At 48.1% G+C, this 21,343-nt stretch overlaps 3 protein-coding genes across 5 annotated transcripts in view; 1 reads left to right on the forward strand and 2 right to left on the reverse strand.

Moving 5' to 3' along the window:
• Positions 1–7,410, reverse strand: part of LOC139412754 (DNA excision repair protein ERCC-5 homolog) — a 28,795-nt gene extending 21,385 nt beyond the window's left edge. Inside the window, exons 1-8 of the mRNA XM_071159440.1 lie at positions 7,176–7,410; positions 6,964–7,069; positions 5,336–5,511; positions 4,464–4,579; positions 3,656–3,803; positions 2,926–3,069; positions 1,942–2,149; positions 590–1,761 (exon numbers count right to left, since the gene is read on the reverse strand). Of these exons, the coding sequence (XP_071015541.1) occupies positions 590–1,761; positions 1,942–2,149; positions 2,926–3,069; positions 3,656–3,803; positions 4,464–4,579; positions 5,336–5,511; positions 6,964–7,051 (2,052 nt within the window). The 5' untranslated portion in view covers positions 7,052–7,069; positions 7,176–7,410. The remainder of the gene's footprint in view (positions 1–589; positions 1,762–1,941; positions 2,150–2,925; positions 3,070–3,655; positions 3,804–4,463; positions 4,580–5,335; positions 5,512–6,963; positions 7,070–7,175) is intronic.
• A 78-nt stretch (positions 7,411–7,488) lies between these two features.
• Positions 7,489–13,398, forward strand: LOC139412755 (golgin-45-like). 3 transcript variants are annotated; one of them, XM_071159441.1, is made up of 8 exons: positions 7,501–7,552; positions 7,797–7,814; positions 8,036–8,195; positions 8,344–8,870; positions 10,972–11,171; positions 11,389–11,517; positions 12,244–12,490; positions 12,861–13,164. In XM_071159441.1, exons 3-8 carry the CDS (start codon positions 8,168–8,170, stop codon positions 13,056–13,058), a joined length of 1,329 nt encoding a protein of 442 aa, XP_071015542.1. In that variant the 5' UTR covers positions 7,501–7,552; positions 7,797–7,814; positions 8,036–8,167; the 3' UTR covers positions 13,059–13,164. The 3 variants fall into 3 exon arrangements, with proteins under 3 accessions (XP_071015544.1, XP_071015543.1, XP_071015542.1); XM_071159443.1 differs by lacking the exon at positions 7,797–7,814 and having other exon boundaries at positions 7,489–7,566; positions 8,080–8,195; positions 12,861–13,398; XM_071159442.1 differs by lacking the exon at positions 7,797–7,814 and having other exon boundaries at positions 7,496–7,552.
• A 3,011-nt stretch (positions 13,399–16,409) lies between these two features.
• LOC139412757 (tRNA methyltransferase 10 homolog C-like) lies at positions 16,410–18,820 on the reverse strand. The gene has a single exon (XM_071159444.1). It carries the CDS (start codon positions 18,530–18,532, stop codon positions 16,766–16,768), a length of 1,767 nt encoding a protein of 588 aa, XP_071015545.1. The 5' UTR covers positions 18,533–18,820; the 3' UTR covers positions 16,410–16,765.
• Between the last annotated feature and the right edge of the window lie 2,523 nt (positions 18,821–21,343).

The raw sequence follows: 21,343 nt of genomic DNA on the forward strand, positions 1-21,343 counted from the left end.
CTCAAATCTCTACTGTACAAACAGCTCCTCCTACAGGACAACACAGGTACTACATCCTCAAATCTCTACTGTATAAACAGCTCCCCCTATAAGACAATACAGGTACTACATCCTCAAATCTCTACTGTACAAACAGCTCCCCCTGCAGGACAACACAGGTACTGCATCCTCAAATCTCTACTGTACAAACAGCTCCTCCTACAGGACAACAGGTACAGCATCCTCAAATCTCTACTGTACAAACAGCTCCCCCTACAGGACAACACAGGTACAGCATCCTCAAATCTCTACTGTATAAACAGCTCCCCTTATAGGACAATACAGGTACTACATCCTCAAATCTCTACTGTATAAACAGCTTCCCCTATAGGACAATACAGGTACTACATCCTCAAATCTCTACTGTATAAACAGCTCCCCTTATAGGACAACACAGGTACTACATCCTCAAATCTCTACTGTACAAACAGCTCCAACAACACATCTCAACCACACACAGAGAAACAGACATTTTCCTGTCTATTTCCTGGTCATCTCCATCCCCATGCTCTGTCTTTTCACCACTACATGTAAGCAGTACTTATCTTACCACGTTGATGTCTTCCCACTCGTTGGGTAGAGGAACAGACGCTGGGGCAGGAGGAGCTGGGCTGGGCTCTGTGGGAGGCTGGGGCTCCTCGTCCTCCTCCCTCTCTTCCAAAGGGATAGCTCTGCTACTTAAAGCCTCCTCCTCTTCCTCCTCCTTCTTGGCCACGTCTTCCTGTGCCTTAGCTGGAGTACCGTCCCCAACCTCTATCAGCGAATCATCTGTCTCCTCCTCCTCCTTTAGCTCCTCCCCCTCAGACACGTCAACGAAGCTCTCTGAATCACTGTCCTCCATCTTCACAATCTGTCCATTCCTCTCCTCCTGCGATGGAGGTAAAGGCTCAGTCACTAGGCTGCTCCTCCCAGTCTCCTCCTCTCTGTTTAGACCAAGGCCTGATGGGGGAATAACACAGAGAGTCTGACCCAAACTGTCCCCCTGACCCACTGCAGAGTGGAAAGCTCTGTTCCTGTTGTCGATGGCTTGCTCCAACTCCTCTCTGTTCCTCCTCAGAATCTCCTCCACCTCCTCCCTGCTCCTCCTGGTGACGGTTTCCTCCTCCATGCTGAGGAGCACCCTGTCCGCAGGAGGAATGGGGAGGCGAAGGGGGAGAGGAGGAGCAGGGAGGAGCTCATCCCCCTTTTCCACCCCAAGCATGTCCTCATTGGTCAGAGTTGTCCTCAGGGGCGCGTCCTTCCCTTCAGTCTCCTCCTCTGAGCTGCTGATGACGAACAATCGGTTCGCAGGACGCTGGGGACTGGGAGGGTGGGGCTTAACAGGAGAATTGCCAATCATGGTGGCGTATTGGGACGGGCCTACGTCCAACTCTTCTCCCGTGGCTCGCTGAATGGCCAGGAGGGTACGAGGAGACACACTGCCACCCCCCTTCTCCTCCTCCTCGTCTGAGAAACTGGTATCCATGGCAGTCTGGATGGCCTTCAGTGTCCGAGGGGAGATGGGTGCTGTATCCCCCAGGCTCGGGTTCGGGTCCTGGGGATGTTTAGACGATGATGAGGGTCCCTCCTCCAGGCTCTCCTCCTCTGAGATGGGTCTCCAAAGGGGCTCAGGTCTCTCCCCTCCCCCCGTCCTAACCCTCCCTGACAGGGGACCACCCAACCAGGGAGAGGCCGCAGGCTGGATGTCTGGCACCCTCTCACTGCTGTCGGTCTTCTTCGGACCTGAGGGGCACACACACACACACAAACACACACACAGGCACAGACACACAGACACACAGACACACAGCCAGACAGACACACAGCCAGACAGACACACAGCCAGACACGAGGGGATGAGTTTGAACAGGTCTAATGCGGAGAATCGCTCAGTTTGATCGCTGACCCACTTCGACCTCTAACCTTTGATGAGGATGTAGTGGGTGGAGTCTTCTGAGAGGAGGCGTCGTGTCTCCACGCTGTGCCCCTCCCCCTGGTTGTATAGCTCCACCCCCGGGGCATTCCCAGCACTACGGTTGGACATCTCTCTCTCCACCCCCTCCAGACGCACGTTCAGCTTGTTCCTCTGCAGCAGTCCTGCTAGCTGGTACTGGGAGAAGTCCCCTGACCGCTGGGAGAGGGGGGTTAGGGTGCATGACACACACACACACACACACACAGAGAGAGACAGTGTGTGTGGTACCTCAGGAGGTGTGTGGTACCTCAGGAGGTGTGTGGTACCTCAGGAGGTGTGTGGTACCTCAGGAGGTGTGGGGTACATGGTGTGTGTGGTACCTCAGGAGGTGTGTGGTACATGGTGTGTGGTACCTCAGGAGGTGTGTGGTACATGGTGTGTGGTACCTCAGGAGGTGTGTGGTACATGGTGTGTGGTACCTCAGGAGGTGTGTGATACCTCAGGGGGTGTGTAGTACCTCAGGGGGTGTGGGGTACATGGTGTGTGTGGTACCTCAGGAGGTGTGGGGTACATGGTGTGTGGTACCTCAGGAGGTGTGTGGTACATGGTGTGTGGTACCTCAGGAGGTGTGTGATACCTCAGGGGGTGTGTGGTACCTCAGGGGGTGTGGGGTACATGGTGTGTGGTACCTCAGGAGGTGTGTGATACCTCAGGGGGTGTGTGGTACCTCAGGGGGTGTGTGGTACATGGTGTGTGGTACCTCAGGAGGTGTGTGATACCTCAGGGGGTGTGTGGTACCTCAGGGGGTGTGTGGTACATGGTGTGTGGTACCTCAGGAGGTGTGTGGTACATGGTGTGTGGTACCTCAGGAGGTGTGTGATACCTCAGGGGGTGTGTGGTACCTCAGGGGGTGTGTGGTACATGGTGTGTGGTACCTCAGGAGGTGTGTGATACCTCAGGGGGTGTGTGGTACCTCAGGGGGTGTGTGGTACCTCAGGGGGGGTGTGGTACATGGTGCGTCGTCTCTTGCTGAATTCCTTCATGTCTTTAAGGATCTCATGTTTCACCTCAGGAGGCATGGCAGAAAACTCCTCAGAGTTGATGTCCACAGAGTTAGAGTCTTCAAAGAAATCCCCCTGACAGACAGACAGACAGGCAGACAGACAGACACATACGCACAGACAGACAGACAGACAGACAGGCATACAGGCACATACGCACAGACAGACAGACAGACAGACAGACACATTCGCACAGACAGACAGAGACAGACAGAGACAGACAGACAGACAGACAGGCAGGCAGACGCACAGACAGACAGACGCACAGACAGACAGACAGGCAGACAGACAGACAGACAGACAGACAGGCAGGCAGACAGACAGGCAGACAGACAGACAGGCAGACAGACAGGCAGACAGACAGGCAGACAGTTAGGCAGACAGACAGAGGCAGACAGGCAGACAGACAGACAGACAGACATACAAGACAGGCAGGCAGACAGGCAGACAGACAGAGGCAGACAGACAGACAGACAGACAGACAGACAGACAGACAGACAGAGGCAGGCAGACAGACAGACAGACAGACAGACAGACAGGTGTCACAAGGTAGCAAAACTTAATGAGACAAAAAGGAATCCAGTGTTCTTATTGGACAAGACGATAAAGCACCACCCTCTCTGTTTTCCCCTCCATCACATGACGTGGGTGTTGACCTCACCTGGTAGCTGTGACGGCTGTCCTCCTCCGCCTGCTCCTCCTCGTCTGAGCTGCTCCTCTCTCTCTCCTCCTCCTGGGCTGGCAGGGCAGGCAGCATGAACATGTCCTCCTCTCTCCTCACAGCAGACAGGCTGGGCAGATGATCCTGACTGGAGGAGAATCACAACACAGACCAGACCTCTTTGGTTACAGGCCTATATACAGACCAGATCTCTATGGTTACAGACCAGATCTCTATGGTTACAGGCCTATTCACAGACCAGATCTCTATGGTTACAGGCCTATTCACAGACCAGACCTCTATGGTTACAGGCCTATTCACAGACCAGACCTCTATGGTTACAGACCAGATCTCTATGGTTACAGGCCTATATACAGAACTCTTTGGTTACAGACCTATAAACAGACCAGACCTCTATGGTTACAGACCAGACCTCTTTGGTTACAGACCAGACCTCTATGGTTACAGACCTATATACAGACCAGACCTCAATGGTTACAGACATATATACAGACCAGACCTCTTTGGTTACAGACCAGATCTCTATGGTTACAGGCCTATATACAGACCAGACCTCTATGGTTACAGACCAGACCTCTTTGGTTACAGACCTATATACAGACCAGACCTCTATGGTTACAGACCTATATACAGACCAGACCTCTATGGTTACAGACCAGACCTCTTTGGTTACAGGCCTATATACAGACCAGACCTCTATGGTTACAGACCTATATACAGACCAGACCTCTATGGTTACAGACCTATATACAGACCTTCCTCTCCTCCTCTCCTCACCTCACCTCACCTCCTCTCTCCCAGAGCAGCTTTGATGGCTTGTCTCTTCAGGAAGGTCTTGAGGAGTTTGTCATTGGTCTGTTTGGACTCCATAGTCTTCTCCTCCTTTCTCTGTCTTCTGATGGCCTGGAGGGAAGCACAGGGTTAACACACACACACACACACACACACACACACAGACAACATGAACACACACACACACACACACACACACACAGAGACAGACAGACAACATGAACACACACACACACACATACAGACAGAATAAACACACACACACACACACACACACATACAGACAGACAGAATAAACACACACACACACACATACAGACAGAATAAACACACACACACACACACAACATGAACACACACACACACACACACAACATGAACACACACACACACACACACAGACAGAATAAACACACACACACACACACACACAGACAGAATAAACACACACACACACAGACAACATGAACACACACACACACACACACACACACACACAGACAACATGAACACACACACACAACATGAACACACACACACACAAGACAACATGAACACACACACACACACACAGACAACATGAACACACACACACACACACACACAGACAGACAACATGAACACACACACACACACACACACACACACAACATGAACACACACACACACACACAGACAGACAGAATAAACACACACACACACACACACATACAGACAGAATAAACACACACACACACACACACACACACACAGACAACATGAAAACACACACACACACACACAGACAGACAACATGAACACACACACACACACACACACACACACACACACACACACACACACACACACACACACACAAACACACACCAGGGTCTGTTTCTTGATCAGAGGTGCGTCTCCATCGAACACGAAGACAGGTCTGATGCGGAAAAAGAGCAATTTACAGAGACGATGGAACAGGGTGAGGAGGTGGGCGTTCTGGACACTGTTACCCTCCCTGTCTCTCACACCCTTCACAGCCTGGTTCAACCAGATACTGATGTCTGGGAGAGGGACAGGTCAAGGATCTCTACAGACACAGGCAGACAACTAGCTAATTTTATATAATGTTTACATACTCATCTCATATGTATATACTGAACAGCTATACCATCTACTGCATCTTTATGTAATACATGTATCACTAGCCACTTTAACTATGCCACTTTGTTTACATACCCTACATTACTCATCTCATATGTATATACTGTACTCTATACCATCTACTGCATCTTTATGTAATACATGTATCACTAGCCACTTTAAACAATGCCACTTTATATAATGTTTACATACCCTACATTACTCATCTCATATGTATATACTGTACTCTATACCATCTACTGCATCTTTATGTAATACATGTATCACTAGCCACTTTAAACAATGCCACTTTATATAATGTTTACATACCCTACATTACTCATCTCATATGTATATACTGTACTCTATACCATCTACTGCATCTTTATGTAATACATGTATCACTAGCCACTTTAAACAATGCCACTTTATATAATGTTTACATACCCTACATTACTCATCTCATATGTATATACTGAACAGCTATACCATCTACTGCATCTTTATGTAATACATGTATCACTAGTCACTTTAAACTATGCCACTTTGTTTACATACTCATCTCATATGTACATACTGAACAGCTATGCCATCTACTGCATCTTTATGTAATACATGTATCACTAGCCACTTTAAACTATGCCACTTTATATAATGTTTACATACCCTACATTACTCATCTCATATGTATATACTGTACTCTATATCATCTACTGTATCCTTATGTAATACATGTATCACTAGCCACTTTAACTATGCCACTTTGTTTACATACTCATCTCATATGTATATACTGTACTCTATACCATCTACTGCATCTTGCCTATGCCGTTCTGTACCATCACTCATTCATATATCTTTATGTACATATTCTTTATCCCCTTACACTTGTGTGTATAAGGTAGTAGTTGTGGAATTGTTAGCTAGATTACTCGTTGGTTATTACTGCATTGTCGGAACTAGAAGCACAAGCATTTCGCTACACTCGCATTAACATCTGCTAACCATGTGTATGTGACCAAATTTTTAAAATGATTTTTATTTCACCTTTATTTAACCAGGTAGGTCTAGTTGAGAACAAGTTCTCATTTACAACTGCGACCCTGACCAAGATAAAGCACAGCAGTGTGAACAGACAACAACACAGAGTTACACATGGAATAATTTGGTTACTGCACAAATTCACTAGACACTAACTCTATGTAAGATGCAGACACATGTTATGACTGGGATGTGCAGTAGGTATGGGTGGGAGATTGAGGGGAAGACGCAGGGGAACCCTACTTTAAAAAAGTCAAGAACAAGGAGAGAGAGAGAAAGAGTTTAAGAGAGCGATAGGTGGGGGGACTCCTTGTGGTGTTTCGGAAGGATACCGACAGCCAGGATCTTGCCCTCGAGCGTCTCGGGGTTGATGGGCTTCCCGGTGGTCTCAAGCAGCTTCCACAGCCCGTGTACCCCCATTGCTCTCCGAGTGACAGCCTGGACAACATCAAGACCAAAATAAGACTATAGCAAATCTCCCATATCGTAGAAGCTATTGTAAAAAAACTCGATTCAAATACACACACGTGGATATCAAACTCACCTGTACTAGAGGACAATAGTTTAACCAGAATTGATTATCTTCGGTACATTTTTTAAAAGTTGTCTTCTGTGGGTGTAACAATATTGTATTTCCTACGGTGGAACACAGTAGTGCGGATAATAGTTCCGGTTATTATTATTATTCCGCGGTTTGGTAATTTTGTAACGCTGTCGTCTCAACTTCCGTTTACTGATCGTGAATCAGATTTGGGATATCTGTTTTACTGTCCCCACTATGGATGAGAAATCGTCCAAGCTGATTCAGAGTCTGTTTCCTGCCGGACACCCCTCCACGTCCGCCAAGCCAACAGTGTCCGGTCGGTGAGAACACAAACAAGATGGCGACCAAGATTTAACAGAGGAAATATTTTTATTCGGGTAAACAACAGTATGTGCATGTTTATTCTGATACCGTTTTGATATCTCTCTACGTTACACTCATTTTACACTGCTAATGTTAGTTAACAATGTTTACACGTTTATGTCCAGGGCATGGTTTGTTGTTTCCTACTCGGTTTGCTTTATTGTTAGTTACTGTGAGTTGAGGAAAGCTGAACTCCGTTCTCTTATATCCTTATCTAACCGGCTGGGTGTTGATCATGTGCTGACACTGCTGTTAAAGCTCTCCCACAGATAACAGGTGAGTTATTTTATCCCTGGAGCTCAGCCAGAGACTGAACTAGCCAAGTAAACAACTAGTTGGAAAGGGCAGCTGTTTTGACTCTTCATTTTACCAATTCAAAACATATTAAAAAATAAAGAATTGAAGGCAGAAAAAAGTCTGTTAGCTAGTTACAGGAGCTGTGCCAGATTCTCTCGCTACTTTCTGATTTTATTTTATTAATTTAACATGTCTAACAGGGTGGTAAACTCAGAATCAACATTTGTCTGTCTGTCTTCGGGAGAGAGATCTAAACTGCCATCCTGGAAGTCATCCACCGCCCTGTCCCTCTGCCATTCGACTGGACTGTTGTGAAGACTTCCTCTACCATCATGTCTACCGCTGCAGTAGCAGACAGAGGTAAGTCATTATCACCCCCTATCATTCCACTGTTGTTTACATCCTCCCCCTGCATCCTCTCAGCCAATCACACACAGCGATGTTGAGACCTGATAACTCCTCCAGCCAATACATTGAAAGAGAGATAACATTCCAGAATGTTTGCCAGGTTCCGTCCGTCCAGTCAGGGGCCCCGGCGACGGCATGGAGACAGACAAGCCCCCAGTCGCTAAGGAGATCGGTGCCGTGGATACGCCTCTGTCTTCGGTGCCACTACTTAAGGTAGCTAGTCCCAAACAAAGCCCCAAGAAGACGCACCCTGCCCCCGCCAGCCTCCAGCACAGCCCCCACTCCACCCCCCAGCAGAGCCCCAGAGCCAGTCCCAGAGCCACCCCGTCTGCCCCCCAGCCCCCCGGGGTGCTTCACCTGGGGAAGGTTCCCCGGGAGGCCTGCATGGTGGTGGAGGCGGTGAGGATCGTTGTTCCCCGTGCCGCCATCAGCCGGAGTGGGGGTCATGTGGGTCCAGCTGAGGAGAAAGGGGAGGCCTGGGCTGGGCAGCAGATGGAGGAGCGGCCCCCCTCTCCCTCCCCTCCTCTGGAGGACCTGAGAGGAGCCATGGAGAAGCTGCAGAACTCAGAGAGAAGACTACTGCAGGACAAGGAGGGGCTCCTCAACCAGCTCCACGTGCAGACTGAGGTGGGCAAATGAGTTAACGTAAAGGCTCAGTGCCATCAAAAACATCATATTACTGTGTTTTATATATATTTCCACACTGAGTGTGGAGACCTACTGTGAAAATTATGATAAGTCCCTTTTAGTGTAAGAGCTGTTGGAAAAGACTTCCTGAAATGTCAGCCTGTTTTGGTGGGGTGGAGGTTTGGCCTGCCTGGTGACAGACTAGTAATTTAATAGACCAGTAAGAAAGAGTTCCAAACCTCTCTGCCAATAACAGCTAGTTTTCAGCTTTCCCTTCACCACTCAGGCCACTCCCAGACAATCCTAACTAAATTCTTGCTTGAGAAATTACTCTTTAGCTAAGAAGCTATTTCTGTTTCTTTTTATAAAACCATTTTTGAATTGAAGACGATCACGGTGAGGACCTTAAATTGTTCCCCAGAAATAATTTGATATTGAGAGATTTTTTTTAAAAACAGCTGCATTTGGTTCTTAAACACTATGAAACACATTATTTGGAATTGTTCAGCGACTGTAGGAGTTAATCTGGATCCTGAGTTTTGTTCAGTGACTGTAGGAGTTAATCTGGATCCTGAGTTTTGTTCAGTGACTAGGAGTTAATCTGGATCCTGAGTTTTGTTCAGTGACTGTAGGAGTTAATCTGGATCCTGAGTTTTGTTCAGTGACTGTAGGAGTTAATCTGGATCCTGAGTTTTGTTCAGTGACTGTAGGAGTTAATCTGGATCCTGAGTTTTGTTCAGTGACTAGGAGTTAATCTGGATCCTGAGTTTTGTTCAGTGACTGTAGGAGTTAATCTGGATCCTGAGTTTTGTTCAGTGACTGTAGGAGTTCATCTGGATCCTGAGTTTTGTTCAGTGACTGTAGGAGTTAATCTGGATCCTGAGTTTTGTTCAGTGACTAGGAGTTAATCTGGATCCTGAGTTTTGTTCAGTGACTAGGAGTTCATCTGGATCCTGAGTTTTGTTCAGTGACTGTAGGAGTTAATCTGGATCCTGAGTTTTGTTCAGTGACTAGGAGTTAATCTGGATCCTGAGTTTTGTTCAGTGACTGTAGGAGTTAATCTGGATCCTGAGTTTTGTTCAGTGACTAGGAGTTCATCTGGATCCTGAGTTTTGTTCAGTGACTGTAGGAGTTAATCTGGATCCTGAGTTTTGTTCAGTGACTGTAGGAGTTCATCTGGATCCTGAGTTTTGTTCAGTGACTGTAGGAGTTAATCTGGATCCTGAGTTTTGTTCAGTGACTAGGAGTTAATCTGGATCCTGAGTTTTGTTCAGTGACTAGGAGTTAATCTGGATCCTGAGTTTTGTTCAGTGACTGTAGGAGTTAATCTGGATCCTGAGTTTTGTTCAGTGACTGTAGGAGTTCATCTGGATCCTGAGTTTTGTTCAGTGACTGTAGGAGTTAATCTGGATCCTGAGTTTTGTTCAGTGACTGTAGGAGTTAATCTGGATCCTGAGTTTTGTTCAGTGACTGTAGGAGTTAATCTGGATCCTGAGTTTTGTTCAGTGACTGTAGGAGTTAATCTGGATCCTGAGTTTTGTTCAGTGACTGTAGGAGTTAATCTGGATCCTGAGTTTTGTTCAGTGACTAGGAGTTCATCTGGATCCTGAGTTTTGTTCAGTGACTAGGAGTTCATCTGGATCCTGAGTTTTGTTCAGTGACTAGGAGTTCATCTGGATCCTGAGTTTTGTTCAGTGACTAGGAGTTCATCTGGATCCTGAGTTTTGTTCAGTGACTGTAGGAGTTCATCTGGATCCTGAGTTTTGTTCAGTGACTAGGAGTTAATCTGGATCCTGAGTTTTGTTCAGTGACTGTAGGAGTTAATCTGGATCCTGAGTTTTGTTCAGTGACTGTAGGAGTTCATCTGGATCCTGAGTTTTCAGCACTTGCCTTTGTCCCGATAAGGATAGTACTTGTGTTTTCAGAATCTGTTGGCACATGAAATACAGTACTCTGGTCCATATTTGAACCGACACCAGCTCTGTATTGTCCTATAGGTGAACAGAGAGTTGAAGAAGCTGCTGGTAGCCTCTGTAGGTGATGACCTGCAGTACCACTCTGGTCCATATTTGAACCGACTCAGCTCTGTATTGTCCTATAGGTGAACAGAGAGTTGAAGAAGCTGCTGGTAGCCTCTGTAGGTGATGACCTGCAGTACCATTTTGAGCGTCTGGCCAGAGAGAAGAACCAGCTGATCTTAGAGAACGAGGCTTTGGGTCGCAGCCGGGCCTCCACAGCAGAACAGCTGGAACGTATGTCTATACAATGTGATGTCTGGAGGAGCAAGTTCCTGGCGTCCAGGTAGGGGTGAGGCGGTGACGGAGGGAGGGAAGGAGTGTGTGTGTCGGTGTGTATCGACTGACTGTTGTGTGTGTGTGTGTGGTATCTCTTCAAGAGTGATGTCTGGAGGAGCAAGTTCCTGGCGTCCAGGTAGGGGTGAGGCGGTGACGGAGGGAAGGAGTGTGTGTGTGTGTCGGTGTGTATCGACTGACTGTTGTGTGTGTGGTATCTCTTCAAGAGTGATGGCGGAGGAGCTGACCAATGCCAGGGTTTCTCTCCAGCACCAGACCAGAGAGGCTCAGAGCGCCATCACAGACCTGCTGAGTGAGAGAGACGAGTTCTTTACAGACATGATGCTAACCCACAGGTACAACACACAGACATGATGCTAACCCACAGGTACAACACACAGACATGATGCTAACCCACAGGTACAACACACAGACATGATGCTAACCCACAGGTACAACACACAGACATGATGCTAACCCACAGGTACAACACACAGACATGATGCTAACCCACAGGTACAACACACAGACATGATGCTAACCCACAGGTACAACACACAGACATGATGCTAACCCACAGGTACAACACACAGACATGATGCTAACCCACAGGTACAACACACAGGCATGATGCTAACCCACAGGTACAACACACAGACATGACGCTAACCCACAGGTACAACACACAGACATGACGCTAACCCACAGACATGATGCTAACCCACAGACATGATGCTAACCCACAGACATGATGCCAACCCACAGACATGATGCTAACCCACAGGTACAACACACAGACATGATGCTAACCCACAGGTACAGTAGGACTTCTATACAACACACAGACATGATGCTAACCCACAGGTACAGTTCGGACTTCTATACAACACACAGACATGATGCTAACCCACAGGTACAGTTCGGACTTCTATACAACACACAGACATGATGCTAACCCACAGGTACAGTAGGACTTCTATACAACACACTAGTGGTAAAACTCACATAGGAACATAAAGTAACTGAGATACCCACCACAGTACCGGCGATACAGATGATGTGTTTGTGTGTCTCTCTCCCAGGTCTCTGGAGCAGCTGCTGGTCTCTCTCCAGTGGGGTCGACAGCAGACCTACTACCCCAGTGGCCAGCCACTCAGCACGGGAGAACTAGCCCTAGCCAATCACAAGCTGGCGGACGCCATCAACTCCCGCCTGCTGGGGAAGGTTGGGCCAGTAGGGAGCAGCAGTGGAGCCGGGCTGGGAAAAGGAAGACGGGTCTCAGAGCTCCCTAACACCTCACACACGCCTGCTGAGAAGATGGCTGAGAAGGTAGGAAGACAGGTCTCAGAGCTCCCTAACACCTCACACACGCCTGCTGAGAAGATGGCTGAGAAGGTAGGAAGACAGGTCTCAGAGCTCCCTAACACCTCACACACGCCTGCTGAGAAGATGGCTGAGAAGGTAGGAAGACAGGTCTCAGAGCTCCCTAACACCTCACACACGCCTGCTGAGAAGATGGCTGAGAAGGTAGGAAGACAGGTCTCAGAGCTCCCTAACACCTCACACACGCCTGCTGAGAAGATGGCTGAGAAGGTAGGAAGTGGAGTGGGGGACTCCCCCAGCAGGACTCTCACACTGGCCTCTATCCAGAAACAACCCGCTCACTCTTTCTGTCTTTCTCTCCTCCTTCCCTTCTCAGGTGTTGAAGATCCTGGACCCTATTTCCTGTTCAGACAACAACGAGGAAGAGCCCTCCCGCCTCTCTATCTCTGACTCCTCCCCCTCGGCCTTCCTGACCAATAAGAAGAGCATCGGCCGGTTCCACCCTTACACTCGCTATGAGAACATCACCTTCAACTGCTGCGAGCGCTGCAGTGGAGACATCCTGGTCCTCTAGGGGTCAGAGGGCAGGGGTCGTGACCTTTAACCTGGACAGGTCAGCGCTGGCCGCTGTGAGGAACACCAGTCGGCTCTCCCTCCGTCGAACCGTCTGGTTTCACAGCGGGCCTCAGAGCGGGACTTGACTGGAAGCACGGCAGAAGCTGACGAAACAACCGCCGATTTTAATTGGCTGATCTCTCAGTCCGTCACCGTCTCATAACTCTTAGAACCTCCCACGACATTGTGGGCTTCGGAACGTGAGCAGAGCAAGTGATTTAAACAAGGAAGTGAGTTCGGAGAATCTGAAAGTATTCCATCTTGGAATCAATTGGGCTTCCCAAAAATAATATGGTCAAAATTATACAACACGTGTCAGTCAGTTAACTGCCTTGTTCAGGGGCAGAACGGCAGATTTTTTACCTTGTCAGCTCGGGGATTCGATCCAGCAACCGTTCGGTTACTGTATCGAGTATTCAACCCCTCTCGTTATGGCTTAAATAAGTTCAGGAGTGAGAATGTGCTTAACAAGTCACATTAGTTGCATGGACTCTCGCTGTGTGCAATAATAGTGTTTAACATGATTTTCTAATGACTTCCTCATCTCAGTATTATCGGAAGGTTCCTCAGTCGAGCAGTGAATTTCAAACACAGATTCAACCACAAAGACAAGGGAGGTTTTCCAATGTCTCGCAAAGAAGGTCATCTATTGGTAGATGTGTGAAAATTGGAATATCCCGTTGAGCATGGTGAAGTTATTCATTACACTTTGGATGGTGGATCAATACACCCAGTCACTACAGAGATACAGGCGTCCTTCCTAACTCAGTTGCCGGAGAGGAAGGAAACCGTTCAGGGATTTCACCATGAGGCCAATGGTGACTTTAAAACAGTTACAGAGTTTAATGGCTGTGAAAGGAGACAACCGTGGATGGATCAACAACATTGTAGTTACTCCACAATACTAACCTAAATGACAGAGTGAAAAGAAGGAAGCCTGTACAGAATAACAAATATTCCAACACATGCTTCCTGTTTGCAACGAGGCACTAAAGTAATACTGCAAAACAATGTGGCAAAGAAATGAACTTTTTGTCCTGAATGCAAAGTGTTACGTTTAGGGAAATCCAATACAACACATTACTGACTACCACTCTCCATATTTTCAATCATAGTGGTGGCTGCATCATGTATCATGTTATGGGTATGCTTGTAATCGTTAAGGACTGGGGAGTTTTTCAGGATAAAAAAATAAACAGACTGGAGCTAAACACAGGAAGAATCCTAGAGGAAAACCTGGTTCAGTCTGCTTTCCACCAGACACTGGGAGACGAGTTCACCTTTCATCAGGACAATAAACCTAAAACACAAGGCCAAAATCTACACTGGAGTTGCTTACCAAGAAGACAGTGAATGTTCCTGAGTGGACGAGTTACTGCTGACCTAAATCTACTTCACAATCTATGTCAAGACCTGAAAATAGTTGAGTAGCAATGATCAACAACCAATTTGACAGAGCTTGAAGAATTTTGAAAATAATAAATGGGCAAATGTTGCACAATCCAGGTGTGGAAAGCTCTTAAGAGATTTACCCAGAAAGCATAGCAGCTTTAATCGCTGCCAAAGGTGCTTATACAAAGTATTGACCATTAAGGTTTTCACTTTGTCCTTATGGGGTATTGTGTATAGATGGGTGATAATTATTTGTTTTCAGGTCTTTCCATAGATGTTCAAGTAGATTTAAGTCTAAACTATCTAGTCAGGAACATCCACTGTCTTGGTCGCAAGTCTAGTGTAGATTTGATCTTGTGTTTAAGGTGTGAATACATGAGATATTTCTTTCTCATTTCTTTTTTCAACACGTTTGCTAAAATTTCTAAACACATTTTCACCTTGTCATTATGGAGTATTGTGTGTAGATGGGTGAGCTAAAAAAATATATATAAATTGAATCCATTTTGATTTCAGGGTCAAAGGTTATGACTACTGTACTTTCTGAAGGCACTGTATCTCCCCGATGAAGAACCTGAAAACATTTCACTTTTAAGAAAACGAAAGTAGATGAAAGTTTAAATAAGAATGTATTTTTTTTTTGGGGGGGGGGGGGGGTTCACGGTTGTTGTTGTTGTTGTTGTTGACCATTTTCCCTTTGTAAAAGATTTTTCTAAATTCCTTCATGTCAGAGAACAAAATGAAAGATTTGTTCCATCTATTTACTGTTTGTTTAGTGAGAATCTGTCCAACTCATAACGCTTGAATACAGAATGAATGGCGGTTAAACAGGAGTAAATGTTTTTTAATTTAAAACTGTAGTTCAGCTAGACAATATAATGACATGAACATTTTGTGGTTAAATATACTGAACAAAAATATATAAATGCAAACAATTTCAAAGATTTTACTGAGTTACAGTTTATAAGGAAATCAATCAATTGAAATCAATTCATTAGGGCCCTAATCTATGGATTTCACATGACTGGGAAGGGGCTCAGCCATGGGTGGGCCTGGGAGGGCATCGGCCCATCCACTGGGGAGCCAGACCCACCCACCGGGGAGCCAGACCCACCCACCGGGGAGCCAGACCCACCCACAGGGGAGCCAGACCCACCCACCGGGAAGCCAGACCCACCCACAGGGGAGCCAGACCCACCCACCGGGAAGCCAGACCCACCCACCGGGGAGCCAGACCCACCCACAGGGGAGCCAGACCCACCCACCGGGGAGCCAGACCCACCCACCGGGGAGCCAGACCCACCCACCGGGGAGCCAGACCCACCCACCGGGGAGCCAGACCCACCCACTGGGGAGCCAGACCCACCCACAGGGGAGCCAGACCCACCCAATCAGAAAGAGCTTCTCCCCCCCGCAGGTGAAGAAGCCGGATGAGGAGGTCCTGGACTGGCGTGGTTACACCTGGTCTGTGGTTGTGAGGCCGGTTAGACGCACAGGGAGGGAGCGATGTTGGAGGCAGTTTATGCTGGAGAAATTAACATTAAAATCTCTGGCAACAGCTCTGGTGGACATTCCTGCAGTCAGCATGCCAACTGCACACTCCCTCAGGCCACTTTAAAATGTGTGGTTTTGTCACACAACACAATGCCACAGATGTCTCAAGTTTTGAGGGAGCGTTGCAATTGGCATACTGACTGCAGGAATGTACACCTGGAGCTTTTGCCAAAGTGGTATTTTATTGTACCCCAGCACAAGGTGCACCTGTGTAATGACCAATGCTGTTTAATCAGCATCTTGATATGCCACACCTGTCAAGTGGATGGATCATCTTGACAAATAAGAAATGCTCACGAACAGGGATGTAAAACAGATGCGTGCAAAATGTTTAGAGAGAAATAAGCTTTTTGTGGAAAATGTTCTGGATCTTTTATTTCAGCTCAAAAAACACTTCACATGTTGTACATTGACACAAAGTAGCAAATACGCCGAAGATTCCAAACAATCAACAGTCACTGAGTTGCTCATCAAAACATGTTTCTGTTCATGGTCCGCCTGGAGCTGTTGCCGAACTGGCCTTTTATTGTACCCCAGCACAAGGTGCACCTGTGTAACGACCAATGCCGTTTTAATCAGCGTCTTGATGTGCCACACCTGTCAAGTGTTCAAGGCATTTAGAAGTGCTTTTCATCAGGTCCTCTCTGAATCCATTAACACAACAGGGTGAAAATGAAGAACATTGAGGAGAAATGTCTCAGAATATTTGGCCCAATAAGGCTACTCTTCCTCCCGCAATTTCTTCCCGCTCTTGGCTGTACTGTTCCGATCCTCCATCTTGGTTTTTAGTGATGTCCGTACCCTGGTGGTGGTCTGTGTGTTCTGTCTGTTCTCTGCATCCCCTGCTGCTTCCTTACTGACTGCTACCCTGTCTCTGCTACTGAATACACTGTCCTTATGTCTGCTAGCGGATCCTCTCTCTCTGACCGCACCATTCATCCGTTTCTGTCTCCACTCCTCCATACCATCTCTGTCTCCGGTCCTGACTGCTCTGTCACTGTCTCCTCTGTCTCCAGTCCTGACTGCTCTGTCACTGTCCCCACTCTTCAATACACTGTCTCTTCTACTAAATGTCCTCTCTCTGTCCCCACTTCTGAATGTTCTATCACAGTCTCTGTCCCCAGCCCTGAACCCTGTGTCTCCTCTGGTTCTGCCACTAAACCTCCCGTCCTTATCTGAGCCTCTGTCTCTGTCCCGCTGGTGTTTCTCCTGGTAGAATCCATCATGTTTCCTCTTGGGTACGTGCTCCAGCGCCTCCTCCCACCTCCCACTCTCCTTCAGTGTCAGCAAGATGCGTATCATCTGATCCAGGGTCAGGTTCTTGGCCCCCGTCTCCCATTGGAGGAAGTCGTCAAGCGGCAGACGGGCCGTATTCAGCTTCAGACGCTTGGCGTTGGCCAGGGAGAGCCCTGATTGGATGGAGCGGTCCACCATGGAGCCCACGACGTAGACCTTAGAGTTGTCGAAGGTACGGAGGACGTTGGGGGAGTCCGCCGTCAGGTAGACCAGGTCGTCCCGGGGGAACAGGTCCACGTGACGTTGCTCTGTGGAGGTGATGAGGAGGCGCTCCCAGGCCTCGGCGCCGTACCGTTTAACCAGCTCCCTGTGGTAACCCCCGTCCGGCTGCAAGTTACAGAAGTGTAGGTGGAAGGGGTCCGGGGCTCGGCGGTTCCACCCCTCCACCTCCATCAGCTGGGACACAGTGTTCTCCACCTCCCGACGCGTCATCTGCTGTTCGTAGGACATATCGAACACCAGCGGCTGGCCGAACACCACGGCCTGGGCCGACCTCCACCCCAGCAGCTTGTCCAGGGAACGACCCCAGAACTGGAGAAGGAAAGTGTTCCTCAGTTCCCCCTCCTCTCCTCTCACACCGCCAGGCCTGATCCTATCGTCCTCCAGGAACCTCTCGCTCCTCTCTGCCTTCTTCTTCTCCTGTTTCTGCTTGTGGTTGTTCTTGTGGCTCTCCTTGATGGCCAGGTATTTCAGGTACTTCTTCTTGGAGGACTTGGTTTGGAACTCGGCCAGGATCCCCAGCTCCTCGTCAGTCATGGTCTCTGGCACCAGCTTCCCAGCCTGACGCCACATCACTACCAGCTCTCTGGTGGCCTCCAGTGGGGAGACCTCCTCCTGCCCTGCTACACCTCCACCTGGTCCTGAAGGAGCAGCACCACCACCTCCCTCCTCACCTCCCTGTTTGTCCTCCTCCACCGCTGGGACCTGAAACCTCATCACAGATTTCCATATGTCCAGGTCCAGTTTCTCTTCAGTCTGATCTTCTTTAGACTGAGGGAGGGGTACATCTTTTCTTAGTGTGGCCCCAGTATAGAGAGGCCGGCTTAGGGGTGCAGAGTGGTGGGGTGGGAGAAGGCAGGTGAGTGGTAGCTGTTTATTTGCGACAGTGGATACCAGCGAGAGACGCCGCCGCAGCTCGTTCAAAAGCGGTGGGGTGAGAAACCTCATAATTTCAATGGTTTGATGATACATGCATATGGAGTCAAGATGTTGACACTCACGTCGTTATATTTAAAGTTCCAGAACTGTCCATCAGGAGAGGAGGAAATACCGTTTGACGTGCAGACAAGATAGAAAGCGACTGTGTTTATATTCCATAATCACGAGAAGAGAAAAAATCACACAAACTGCAATTAAGGTCCACTCTCAACAAGGACAGAATGGATCATATAATTGTGGTAATATTCCATTGAATGTCTTACATTTGTGTCAGTCTGAATTCAATTTTACATCCGTGCTCATCGAAAAAAAATGTCGAAAGGTCACGTTGTAAACGTGTGCAACGCCATTATTCAGTCGTGCTGATGCAAGTGCAAAAAATATTTGTTCCGGGATTAATGTTCTGGGCATAACAATTTGTACAGAAGACTGTCTCACATTTCACCAATCATACACAAAAAAATCTGTTATTTTCCCACGTCAATACATAGTAAACAACGTTTAATGCACGAGACAATTTGGAACCGGAAATTACCCTAAACTACCAACTGAGTTTAAACTTCACCTGAGTCCTGCTCAATGGTTCGTATATAAACTAGGTGACTGATAGGGGGCGCTGTGTTGAAGTCACCGTGCCTCCATCTTGACACTCCCCCACCGTTGTAAAACATATTTTGGAAGCTATAGAAAGGGTGCTCCAAAAAACGCTAAAAAGCCCATTGGGCTTCTATTATCAGAATGCTAACAAAATTAGCACAATTAATAGCGAATTCCCATGGAGGTTGCTAGCTAAATATTCTACATTCGTTTTTTTGACACATTTATTATATTACAAACACCTTAATGCATACTTTTAAATTATATTATGTTAGCGAAACATAACATATATAAAAACATTTTTCCTTAAAGTATAATTGTTTTAGATTACTAATGTTATTGTTCCCAAATACTTAAATACATGTAATTTTGTCCTTGAAACATTTAAAGCTGCAATATGAACGTTTTTGGAATACCCCACCCAATTCACATAGAAATGTGTGCTATAGATCTGTCATTCTCATTGAAAGCAAGTCTAAGAATCAGTAGATGTGTGCTATTTCTATGCTTCCCGTAAGTGTTTTCGTTTTTGTGTCCTTTACTTTAGGTTTTGCACACCAGCTTCAAACTGCTGAAAATATATATTTTTTGGTTATGGCTAATATATTTCACAGGGGTTTAGATGGTACAATGATTCTCTACACTAGACTTGCATGTTTTGTCACATAAACTGAAATGAGGCGAACTATTCTAAATGTTAGCAACCAGGAAATGGTGGAGTGATTTCTGCATAGTGCATATTTACTTGAAATACTGTAGAATTACATTCACTCCAATGGAAGACTGCGCCTAGTGGGGAGTGGCAATATGGCCGACCAGTGGCTTCAGAGCCTCTCAATGGCCAATACATAGAATCATCAATCCATTGTTTAAATACATCTAGGGTTTATATACATCGCCTGGTGTTTTTTATTTTCCTATTTCTGAGGAACAGAAGATATGTCTGTTGGACATCAAACAAGCTGATGGATATAATGTAGGGCACCTGTCTAGGGAGGACACCTGTCGAGGGAGGACACCTGTCGAGGGAGGACACCTGTCGAGGGAGGACACTTGTCGAGGGAGGACACCTGTCTAGGGAGGACACCTGTCGAGGGAGGACACCTGTCGAGGGAGGACACCTGTCTAGGGAGGACACCTGTCGAGGGAGGACACCTGTCGAGGGAGGACACCTGTCGAGGGAGGACACCTGTCTAGGGAGGACACCTGTCGAGGGAGGACACCTGTCTAGGGAGGACACCTGTCTAGGGAGGACACCTGTCGAGGGAGGACACCTGTCGAGGGAGGACACCTGTCTAGGGAGGACACCTGTCAAGGGAGGACACCTGTCTAGGGAGGACACCTGTCGAGGGAGGACACCTGTCTAGGGAGGACACCTGTCGAGGGAGGACACCTGTCGAGGGAGGACACCTGTCGAGGGAGGACAACTGTCGAGGGAGGACACCTGTCTAGGGAGGACACCTGTCGAGGGAGGACACCTGTCAAGGGAGGACACCTGTCTAGGGTGGGCACCTGTCGAGGGAGGGCACCTGTCGAGGGAGGACACCTGTCGAGGGAGGACACCTGTCTAGGGAGGACACCTGTCTATGGAGGACACCTGTCGAGGGAGGACACCTGTCGAGGGAGGACACCTGTCGAGGGAGGACACCTGTCTAGGGAGGACACCTGTCGAGGGAGGACACCTGTCTAGGGAGGACACCTGTCTAGGGAGGACACCTGTCGAGGGAGGGCACCTGTCGAGGGAGGGCACCTGTCGAGGGAGGGCACCTGTCGAGGGAGGACACCTGTCTAGGGAGGACACCTGTCGAGGGAGGACACCTGTCTAGGGAGGACACCTGTCTAGGGAGGACACCTGTTGAGGGAGGGCACCTGTCGAGGGAGGGCACCTGTCGAGGGAGGACACCTGTCTAGGGAGGACACCTGTCTAGGGTGGGCACCTGTCGAGGGAGGACACCTGTCGAGGGAGGACACCTGTTTAGGGAGGACACCTGTCTAGGGAGGACACCTGTCGAGGGAGGACACCTGTCTAGGGAGGACACCTGTCTAGGGAGGACACCTTTCGAGGGAGGACACCTGTCTAGGGAGGACACCTGTCTAGGGAGGACACCTGTCGAGGGAGGGCACCTGTCGAGGGAGGGCACCTGTCGAGGGAGGGCACCTGTCGAGGGAGGACACCTGTCGAGGAGGGCACCTGTCTAGGGAGGACACCTTTCTAGGGAGGACACCTGTCTAGGGAGGACACCTGTC

Source organism: Oncorhynchus clarkii, chromosome 7 (assembly GCF_045791955.1).
Source record: "Oncorhynchus clarkii lewisi isolate Uvic-CL-2024 chromosome 7, UVic_Ocla_1.0, whole genome shotgun sequence".
Classification (NCBI taxonomy): domain Eukaryota; kingdom Metazoa; phylum Chordata; class Actinopteri; order Salmoniformes; family Salmonidae; genus Oncorhynchus; species Oncorhynchus clarkii.

Coding starts and splice junctions, on each gene's coding strand:
- LOC139412755 (XM_071159443.1), top strand. CDS start 8,168: ATGTCTACCGCTGCAGTAGCAGACAGAG. Junction 8,871..10,971: donor AGCTCCACGTGCAGACTGAG/GTGGGCAAATGA, acceptor ATTGTCCTATAG/GTGAACAGAGAGTTGAAGAA. Junction 12,491..12,860: donor CTGAGAAGATGGCTGAGAAG/GTAGGAAGACAG, acceptor TTCCCTTCTCAG/GTGTTGAAGATCCTGGACCC.
- LOC139412757 (XM_071159444.1), bottom strand. CDS start 18,532: ATGTATCATCAAACCATTGAAATTATGAGGTTTCTCACCCCACCGCTT.